The sequence below is a fragment of the Nelumbo nucifera genome, chromosome 2 (genome assembly GCF_055504915.1).
Source record: "Nelumbo nucifera cultivar China Antique chromosome 2, China Antique-T2T, whole genome shotgun sequence".
In the NCBI taxonomy this organism is placed as follows: Eukaryota; Viridiplantae; Streptophyta; class Magnoliopsida; order Proteales; family Nelumbonaceae; genus Nelumbo; species Nelumbo nucifera.
The window spans coordinates 24,077,707-24,089,137 of NC_142650.1; the positions used below are offsets into that span (position 1 = coordinate 24,077,707).

Sequence of the window (11,431 nt, forward strand, 5' to 3'; positions counted from 1 at the left end):
GGCCAAATGGTTAGGTCGGGCTCAGGCTCGAGCTTGCACATTTTTTGTTGATAAAGAGGCCCGTGTTAATTATGAAAACTATGTTTTTTTACAAATTAAGATTTTTATTTAATTCTACTCTAGTATAAAAATATATATAACATATATATATAATTTGTTATTTAAATATTATATAATAATATTTATCATATATGCATATAACTTCAAAGTTGAGCTTATTAGGGGTTGTTTGGGCCCTATCCACTAAAACCATCATTGGACTCCAAAAGTTTGATACCCAATTAGACTTCGAATCTGATTATTCCTCATAATGTGTGGGCATGGTGCATATCTCAACTAGACCTAACTCAAAAGAAAATAGTTGCTTGAGCCTGCAAATTTATAGATCTAATCGGGTTAGGTTAAGTTATAAATTATTTGTTACTTTTTATTATTAATTATTAAAACATTTTTATTTATTAAAATATTATAATTATTAAATTACTGTATTTATTTAAAATACAATAACTTTTGGAAATTATCATATTTTCAGAAATATTGCTAATATCTTGGCTAAAACTAATTAAATGTAACTTTTTAGTAATTAAATATAACTTTTTGGTAATTATATGTAATTTTCTACTATTTATAGCTTAAATTATAATTACTATTAATTACAATTTAAAAATAATTGTTATTAATTATATTACTATTAATAATTAAAATAAATTAATTTTTCATTATTATTCAGTATTTTTTGCAATAAAATATAATTAATTTAAATTTTTAATTATTTTTAGTATTTTAATTAAGCTTTAGGTTTTTTAGAATTTTTGGGTTTTTAATTAATTTTTGGTGTTTTTTCATTATTATTTAGTAATTTTTGCATATGAGTATTTTTAATAATTTTTAGTATTTTCATCATTTATTTTTGCATATTAGTCACTACAAAATTAATTTGCATTTGCTTTTAGTAAAAATAAATTAAATAACTAAATAAATACCATAGTTAAAAAAAATACAACTAATTTTCAATATTTTTCAATAATTTCTGACTTGGGTATTTTTTTCATAATTTTTGTTATTTTTTAATAATAAAATACTATTAATTGTACTTTTAAATTATTTTTAGTAAATACCCTTATTAATACAAAATATTCTTAATTTTCAATATTTTTAGTGTTTTAATTATGTTTAGTTTTTTCAGAATTTTTGGATTTTTAATTAATTGTTGGTATTTTAAAACTATCAATTAATATTTTTTATTAGCATTTATTAAGGTCTCAACTCATAAGTTATCTAATAATATTATTAAAATTATCAATTAATATTTTGTTAATATTTATTCTTAGTGAAAGTTTAGTGGATTTTTAAATTAATAATTTTTTGATTGTTTAACCTCAACCTATTTATATTATTTGATTTATATCATGGTTTTCAAAACCGAACCAGACCGGAAAAACTAGGAACTGGTTAGGTGACCGGTTCCATTTTACCCTAGAACCGTTATTTCACTAAAAACTATTGATTTGGTCAGCAAATGACTAACCTAGGCGATCAAACCGTTTGAACAATCCAACGGTTTTGGCCATTTTTTATTTTTTATTCTATTGTCAAAACGGGGAATTCGTTCAGTTCGAATGGATGGACCATTTGACTTGAGAACAGGCCATCTATTCGGTTTGATTTTAAATGTAATTATAACATGCATTAAAATAAGAGGCCTTGGAAAACTCAAAGGTCTGTCTCTCTCTTAAATGTCTTTTTTAAATAATAATAACATACATTAAAATAAGAAGCCTTAGAAAAACTAAAGGTCTTTCTCTAATAGTGTGCAATTTTATTAATCTAATCAAGATAAGCAATGATTACTATTTTATAGTTTTAAAACAAAAGAAAATAAGAAAAAATGCAAAAAATTGAGAAAATAAATAAATAGCTTATCTCAAAGGAAAGACGCGCTGACATGGACCGTCCAATTTTAATATATATATATATATATATATATATATATATATATATATACATATTATTTGTCATATTTATTTTTCTTTAATATGATATATATAGGATTTAATGAAAAAATGAGAGTTAATGCCCTAAATATAAAACATAATGATAGGAATTAAATGAGAAGAAATGTAGTAGTTCAAATTACATTTTGTGTCGTCACAATTAGAGAGGGACCAAATTCACAAAAAGGGGTATTTTAATCAAGAATAGGATTCAATGAACACCAATAAGAGTTAATTTGATATAAGACTTAATAAGAAGGATTTCAATGAGAAGAAAAATAGTTATTCAATTTACAGTTATATCTTATATTTAGATAGCAATTAAATAATAAAAATGGGATAATCAAACAAAAGTTACACACCCTGATTTACAGTTTTAGTAGGAGAATAGATATGAATATACAACCTCGCACTTGTATGCCAACTTGTATTGATCGGTCTAAAATGTTTTGGATAGAAACAGCAAAGGTGTAAAACACAACCTGGATTGTGGATATAAAACGAATTATTTCCTAAATAATCAGTCTAGAATTAAATAGAAAACCCAAACATATGCAAAAGTATAATTAAGTTCCATTATTCACACGAGTTGGGATTTGCTCCACACACCGACCTCACAACATTCCCACTATGCATTGAGAACATCTAGGCAGTTGTATGTTTTAATTAATGGGAAGATGTTCCCAATCCATGGCCGGTAGTGGTAGTGTTGTGAGGTCGGTGTGAGGAGAAAATCCAGATTCTATTTACACGTCCCTCTGCCCTTCAAGATGTGTATAACAACTAATTAGAATGCAGCCCTTGTGATGGATCTCATTATTCCATCAGAAAAGATCTCTAAGATGACCATTAAGCTATACTGATCAGTTGAGAACACAACTTTATAAGTACTGAAAAAGTGAAAAGGATCAGTTTCGTACATGCAAATAAGAAGAGTAATTGGGGGAAGATGATCAGCGGAGGAAAGCTGCATTCTGGACCCCCTTGCTGGGGTAGCCGATGGGAGCATCATAGCTGCTGAAGAGTCGATAAGAGGAGATGAGGGAAAGCCCAGCATAGCAGGCCACAGCAACGTAGGTGGTGGCCACAGAAGCTGTGGCTTTCCGACAGAACCCACCAAAGGTTCCACAAGCTTGACTCCAAGTGATCTCGTCATCTCCCTTATAGGCCAAGTAGAGCACCTCTGCAGACACTGTTCCTGCTGCTAGTATCACATATGTCATCACCTGCAGCAGCATATCAACACCACCAGCAAAACCAGAAATTAACCAGATTGATGTACTCTAATTAACATCAACTGCATATATATACATATATGCCTTGTTCTTTGAAAACTCACTTGATCCAAGACGAAAACAATCCAGGCCCGAGACCTAGTGTTGGAGGCAGGAGGCACAGTTGCATAGAAAGCTGAAAGAAGCGAATAGCCTGCACAAATTCCATTTGCATAGACCAGATACCTGCAGCATCACATTGTCAACAGAGGTTGAGAATTTAGGCTCAGTTTGGAAGGAGTACAAATGCAAATATGTAGAGTGCAAAACCTTATATCTTGTATGTCTTTGTACAGTACATATTTGCATATATACTCTTTCCAAACTGAGCCTTACGAACAACCAGAGTCATTCAGGCATTCACTACCTGGGTCTCCATTCCTGAACCTGCTTAGAGAACCCATTCATATACGCCTAATTAAAAAGGCTTCTCTAATCATGGAGTAAATATCAGGCAGAAAGGGTTTGTTACCTATATCCAGGAAACCCTTCTAATTAATTATGATAATTATCTGATATAAATTACAGGTTTAACATTTTTCAATTATGTAATTTTACACTGTGCATGTTAATCAGTAAAATCTTTTGGGTACAAGAATTTATCAAGAGAAAGAATTTCAAAGGCTGCCTAGAATCAAATGGGCCGATTTGTCAAAAGAAATATAGTTTCACCAGCCATCATTATCAGAACTTTGTTTAAAAGGAAAAATGCTGATTTTAACTTTTTTTAAAGCTCCATTCAAGATTTTCTTTGGAGGCCAGGTTTTCTAACTTTCTTTACTCGATTTGAAATTGATCATAATATTTTTTCCCTTCAATCCTGACCAAGAAAAATGAATTATTTATAAACATTTCTACTCTTTTATTTTGCTAACGTGCTCTACTGTTCTAACCATTACACTCTTGACTCCCCCCCTTTTTGCATTTCTTCAAAGGTTGGGGGAAAGAAGATTAATCAAGGAACAATTTTAAATAACACATAAGGAATGCCTACCATTTTAGAACAGCTAGCAACCAAACCCGTGCAAATGCATGAATGGGGTTGAATAGAAACTTGGTTAGGTTTGGATTGATAAATTTAGGTTTTGGCATCAGTTTAGTTCAAGGCTTAAGTCCATATTCTTGGTTGGTCTAGGGTTGGCTCTTAACCCCACCCAATGTTTTATTATAGAGAGTCAAATGAGGTATCACAAATAGTGGAGAGCATTGTTTGGTTAAAAATATAAAACCAAATTTTATTATATATAATATTTTCAATATATAACATATATATTGTAACATGTATAATATAATATTAATAAATTTTGGTTTAAAACAAAATAACTGAAAATTTCAGTAATTTCAGTTTCAGTTCAGTTTTTTTTTTCATAAGTTCAGTTTTCTAAAATTTTGATTTATCCAGTTTAGTTTTTAACAGAATAAACCGAATGCTCACCCGTCACAAACATTGACTATTGAAGAGAAATAAGGGAAAGAGAATTAAGAATGATTTTATTAGAGAAGAGTAATGATAGATTTTAATAGAGAAAATTAAGACATAAAAGGGTTTTTGTGAAGAGACATGTTTGTGCACCAAAATTTATAGAACTTTATGATAGGAAATTAAGATATTATTTAATTTAAAAAATATATTTTTATTTTGATAAATTCTTTATTTTTAATATTTCACATGCATAAAGGAGAGAGGAGGAGACTCCATGTGAGGCCTGTAAAAAATACAATTAATCCGGTCAGTCTAAATAATATATTTATAGAAAAATATGTTTACTATATAACTTTAGAATAAATTTTTATTATTGTGTTTAATACTATAATAATATGTTTACTATACCATAATAATTTATGGCTTTGTTATCTTTAAAATAAAGTAATATTGAATGAGGAAGGTTCTTTTTGAGATGTTATTTTTGGATGCATGCCATAAGTTTTCTAAATCCAAATTCAAGGGACCAAATTAAGCAAAATAAAAGCTACAACTTTTTTTTTCTTTTTGTGATGAAAAAAAATTATAATATTTGTATTTTCAGTGGGGATGTACATGGAAATAATGGCATGCAGCAGCCTATAGAGGAAAGAAAAAAAAAATCCAATGGTGCAAAATAAAGAATCCTTTTGCATCCTCCATGCAAATCTCAATCAAACTTGAAAGTATAAGAGCATCAGAGCCTTTGGCCAATATTAATTACCACCATGTCCAGTGCAAGTTAATATTGAATCCAGTTGAACTCAACATATGCACTAAAAACACAGTTTAATCCAATCCCCACATGGGTGTTGTAATAGATTTTCATTACCTGAAGCCTCCGAAATGGCTGTAAATGGCGGAGCCAAAGTCATTTTCCTCAGAGTTCTTCACCATGACCACCAGTGCAGTGACGCAGAGGGCTATGGGGAGGAGGCGGAGCAAGGTCTCAGCTGTACGCACACCTGAGTGTCCCTTCTCCTCCCCGTCACCTAGCGCTACCTCTGGAGGAGACACACCTCCAACACCACCCATCTCCTTCTCTGTTGTCTTCATCCTCTCTCTCTCTCTCTCTCTCTCTATTCTTTCTTCTTGTCTGGCCGCTTCAGCTCTAATTCATTTAACAGGGATGGGGATGGTGTGTTTACAGTGCTTTCGCATTTATTGATAAAGTCTGGGTCCACCTTGGGAGTTGGAGTGCGGGATGGAGAGCATTCAATGAATGAATGAAACAAAGAAAGCCGCTTCTCTCCAAGTTGTGTGCATGGATATGGATGAGCTTACGGTCATGCATTTATTGTTCGATTAAATACAATAAATGTCTTACCAGAAAAAATAAAAAGAGATGAGATTAAATTCAGTGGGAGCGCTATTGTCTTTTGATTTGTTAATCAACAAGATTTGAGATTAAATTCAGTCCTCTGTTCGGTGGGTATCAACAAGATACGAGATTTCCACATACAGAGTCAAAGCAATAAGCTTCCCACTTCCGCTGCGACAAACCCAAGTCGTTTTTTTTTTTTTTTTTCATGATATCTAAGAGAATTGGCTAAGTGTTTTGTTTAAGAGAGGGAGAGAGAAGATGGATTCAGTCATGCAGCAGAGTGGAATCAAGGGATATGTCATAGCACCTATATGCCCAAGAATAGGAGGAGAAGAAATGAAAGATCTAAACCTCTATGATTGGTCTGTGACTTACCAGTAGACCTTAACAACACTGGTTGAAAGCCCAATTGTTCTTTAATTGGAATTTGTTGGAATCAGCCCATCATGAATTAAGGGTTTTCTCCTTACCACTTTAGCATGACTCTTAAATGAGTTTTGATCTGTGCTTTTGACCTTTTGTAGTGTGTTCACACAGTGTTTTTTGCTTCTGCTATAATGAGGGTTGCAGGTGCCGCTGAGCATTTTTCTCTGTTCTGCAAGGGTTTTAAAACCGAACCGATCAGGGGTCCGGTTACTGGTTCAAACGGTCCGACAGTTCGATATGAACGCTTGATCCATTCTGACAAAAGAATATAAAAAATTCAATAAAAATAAAAATAAAAAATAAAAAATGATCAAAATCATTCAAACGGTTAACCACCTAGTTCAGCAGTTTGCTGACCAAAATCAACGATTTTGGAAGAAAATCCGGTTTTTAAGAAAACAGAACCGATCATCTGACCGATTTCCGGTTTTTCTGGTCTGACCATCCGGTCCAGTCCAGTTTTGAAGACCATGCTGTTCTGTACTTCTGTTGCAACTTGCAGTTGCACTTAACCTTGGGTCTTGCCCTCTTCAGGACTTGCTCCTAGATTAGAGGACTGGGGCTCAATGTATCCTTTTCTTCTTATATTTGTTTGCCTTTTTCGGAACAACAAGAATTAGGAATTTAGGACCCCAAATTCCATATTTCTAACAGTTCACATGAATTATTTTAGGGTAAACTACAGACACCTCCTCTCTACTTTTGAGGGGTGTGACTTAGTGCCATATTTGTCTAGGGTAAGAAAAATTATGAAATTTCTCATAAATAATTTCTGTGCTTTTTAGGGCAAAAGATTGAGAGAGAAGAGTAAAACTACCACAAACTCAGACTCAGCCGAATTGTCTCATTTTCTCACCCCCTAAAATCTCTCTATCTCTATCTCACGTTCCCAAGTCTCATCATCTCCCACTGTATTTAGGTTTGGGTAGTAGGTACATGGAGACCTGTGTACACACGCCTCTGCCCACTTACAAATAGGAAATAGGGAATAATTTGAAAAATGCATATTATTGCAAAAAGGTGATAGTTGAAAAATACTGATAATAATTATTCAAAACTCATAGTAAATTGATGTAAGTTGAATATTGCAGAAAATATTATTGAAAAATGCAATTGTTAAACATGGCGGTTAATTGAAAATAGTTGACAATCATTCAAAACTGCAAATATGGAAAATTGCTGTTAATTGAAAATAGATGATAATTATTCAAAATTGCAATTATTGAAAATTGTAGTTAATTGAAAATAATTGGCATAAGTCACTGAAGACAAATTAAACATGTTTATTTTTATAGTCAAAAACAGGTATTTTTTGGCACCCATACAATAACAGGTATTTTTTTAACCCGTAAACTATACGGGTCATTAAATTCAACTTGACCCGCCCACGATTAGCCCAACCCCAAATGTCAGAACAAAAGAGACATTTTAAAGCGAAAGGCAAAAAAGAGACAAAAGCAAGGTTAGAGTGAGCATAATTAACAAGCCAATCAGCAACTGGGTTCCCTTCCTGGAAGGCGTAACCCTGCTCCACAATTAGCAAGCCAATCAACTAACTTGACTCCTTATCTAATGAAAATTCATTACTTTAATTTAACAATTTATAGGTATACGTAAGTTGACTCATTTATGTTTAATCTGTACACCATATAAGTCATTGAATTTAAATTGGCCCCTTAATTCGATTAAAGTTAATTACTTTAACTTAATAATTTATCTAATTAAACGAAATTAATAAGTTAGTATATAAAATTAATTATTCAATTCTTTAATTCATGTACATAATTAATATATAACATATACATTATTAAGTTTATAAAAAGAAATACAAAATGATCCAATAATTACTAAAAAGGATTAAATAATTAAAAATGATTATTCCAAAAAATAAAATGATTCAATAATTAGTAAGATGGTTAAATAATTGGATTAATTAGCTCCATTAAGTTACCTTAGATTTATTAACCAAATAAAGCTAATAATTTAATTTAAGTTAATTAAAATGTGATAAAAAATTAAACTATTTAAATAAAAATTAATTGGGTATGTATTATATGTATAAAATGTAATTGTCTATGTTAGCATCTCCTCTCAATCCTTCTACACTATTTGTCTAAGCTTACATTTTTTATTTTTTTAACATTATCTATAATTATATACTCTCAAAAATACTCAATTATGTATTGCTTCTTAAAATATATCCACCTTCTTAAAATACTCAAGTCAAACTTTTCATACAAGTACTCAATCACAAACAAAATGATAGTTGCCCTGTACTTAAAGATTTTGCCATGCCTACTGCATAAGTTAAAAAGAAGAAAAAACATAAATTGTTAATTGCAAATTAAACCTCATTTAATTTTTTAAATTAAAAAAAAAAAACAAAATCAAATTTATCATATAGGCATAAGTTACCATGAATCTCAAATGAAATAATAAATGATGTAGACCATTCTTTTAAATAAAACCTGATAAGTCTCTTAAATCAAATAAAAATTCATAAAAATTAACTTAAATTTTTAATATAGATGATTTAAAAAAATTAAAATAATTCAGCTCATGGATCCATACTTAGTACGGGGTTCATGCCTAGTGAGAATGATGGAGGCGAAAGGGAATATGAAAGAACTAGTGGCGATGTGTGGGCAATGATTGAGGTAGTGGGGTTAAAGGTTGAGCAACAGTGGTAGAGAAGATGGTGCATGGCAGCTGAAACCTCGATACATCGTTTGGATGGCTGAGATTAATTGATTGGTCCCAGGAACCAACTTAAATGGTTAAGGCTGGAGAAGGTGGAAACGGTAAATGAACTGATGGGACTAATGAGAAAATCAATGGTGGAGATCAGGGAATGCAATTTTCTCTGATCCCTGGAGACCCATGGCCATGATGGGGAGAGACTGAATCAGCTCCCCACATTGTCCCACAGTATATCCCTGCCATGTATTGGGAATATCTCCTAACGATAACATCATCATCATTTTTAGTATTATCATCGGGAGATATTCCCAATACACAGTGGGAATGTGCTGGAACGCTGTGGTGGGCAATCTTATGAGGGGATGATTTGAACTCGGATGGGGATAGGAAAATGTGCATCCTAATGGCGGAGACAGTGTGAGGACAGAAAGAACACTCCTAGCTCGTCCCATAAGGATCCCCACTTTGTAATATGACATATACACACATCTCTATTGATGGGATTGTAAATTTTAACTATTTTATTAAAAATAGAATAAAATAAAAATAAAGACAAGATGGGAGCAGGGATGGGGATGGAAATTTTCACAAAACAGGGATGGGAGTGGTCCCTATCCCCACCCCACTCTGTTGCCATTCTTGGTGGAGAATTGGAGATGTACCCTAGGCTATATTTGGTTTGAAGGAAAATGTAGGGAAAGTAGGAAAAGGTAACACATTTTCCTTTTCTTACTTTTTCCTTCAAACCCAACAAACATAGCCCAAGTGTTAGTGATGTTAGGTTTTGGTTAATTACAAAGGTAACGCATTTTGGTGGTATGACTTGAATGACTTATCCATTAATCCATTTGGGAACGCAATACCATGATTCAAAATAGAAACCACCTAACGAAGGTTCAAAATATCGTGCATCGCATGATACTATAAGCAAACCGACAAACGCTGTTTACATATACTACATGAAGTCAGTTTGGTAAATAAGAAAGATTAATCCATTGCTATAGGAAACCAACTATACAAGGTTCAAAATATATATCAGGTATGATAGTATATGATAGTATACTACAAAGTGCGGCCGGCTTCTCTTTTTTGGGATATTTCCGGGTATCGGCCCGGTTAGGCCCACGGCCCGAGATTATGCAGGCTGAGCCTTGGGCCTGGCCAAGCCACAAATCGGGCTAAACCATATTTTTATAAAAAATGAAAAATTTAAAGTAAATTAACAAAATAGAAAAAAATTTAAAAATATTAAAATTTTATTGTATATGAATTTTAATACATATAATTGTCTATATATATAATAATATAATAAAATTGAAAATAAAAGTATATATATATATATATATTGATATATTTTATATTATTATATAAATGAGCCGTGTTGGGTCGTGTTAACATACCGGATGCAGGTGACCCGCTCAATCATTCTAGCCAATGGGCATAGAAACCCAAGCCCAATACAACCAACGTATTATCGTGCCGGATTGATCCAATTTTATATCACGGCCCAATTTATACCTCTAAATTTAAGAGATGCAAGTAAACAATAAAGATCTAAATGGTATTGTATATAAAATTTAACCTATATCAAAAATCAAAATCAGGCAAAGTATCCGCTTTATTTAAGGGTTAGCTTTTTGTAAAATATAAGAATTTTGTCGTTTGTTTTCTCAGTCTATTTAATTGGTACTTTTTTTTGTTAAGGAGTATATAATTGAACAGCCCAAATTAATTGAAATTCATCAATTGGAACTTGGAAGGTTGAGATTAGTTAAGAACCCAATTTAATGCCTGAATCATTAGATTGACTTAGTACTTCATTCACATGGACCGGCTGGGGTTTTGGTACCATTGCCGTTTCAACTTTCAAGTAATCAAGGCGGAAGCGGAATGTATATGTCTTGATTCTTGAAGCCACGCAAGCGTTGTGATTTCAATAATAAATGATCTTTTGATGAGGCCTGGATTTTTTTTCCATTTATTTTCGTGTGTGTCCCAGTACATTAAAGTATTGATATTGATATCGCATAGGAAAACCTGTTTGAACCGTCGTTGACTCGAATGGTTGGACTGTTCGGACTGAAATCGGTCATTCGAACGGCGTCGACCCGTTCAACCCGGGTTAGCAGTTTGGCAATTTTTATTTTATTTTTATTCTATTTAAAAATAAAAGTAAAACAAGAAAATGACTTTTTTTGCCAAACCAAAAAGCCAAAAACTCACTCTCGTCCTTGACAAAGCTTGAGGCCTT

General features: G+C 32.1%; 1 protein-coding gene across 1 annotated transcript; it reads right to left on the minus strand.

Annotated features, from left to right (window-relative positions):
* Positions 1 to 2,795: 2,795 nt before the first annotated feature.
* Positions 2,796 to 5,856, minus strand: LOC104595264 (CASP-like protein 2A1). The gene is made up of 3 exons (XM_010255926.3): positions 5,563 to 5,856; positions 3,334 to 3,454; positions 2,796 to 3,220 (listed from the first exon to the last, which is right to left on the minus strand). The coding sequence occupies exons 1-3, from the start codon at positions 5,784 to 5,786 to the stop codon at positions 2,948 to 2,950; spliced, it is 618 nt and encodes a 205-aa protein (XP_010254228.1). The 5' UTR covers positions 5,787 to 5,856; the 3' UTR covers positions 2,796 to 2,947.
* Between the last annotated feature and the right edge of the window lie 5,575 nt (positions 5,857 to 11,431).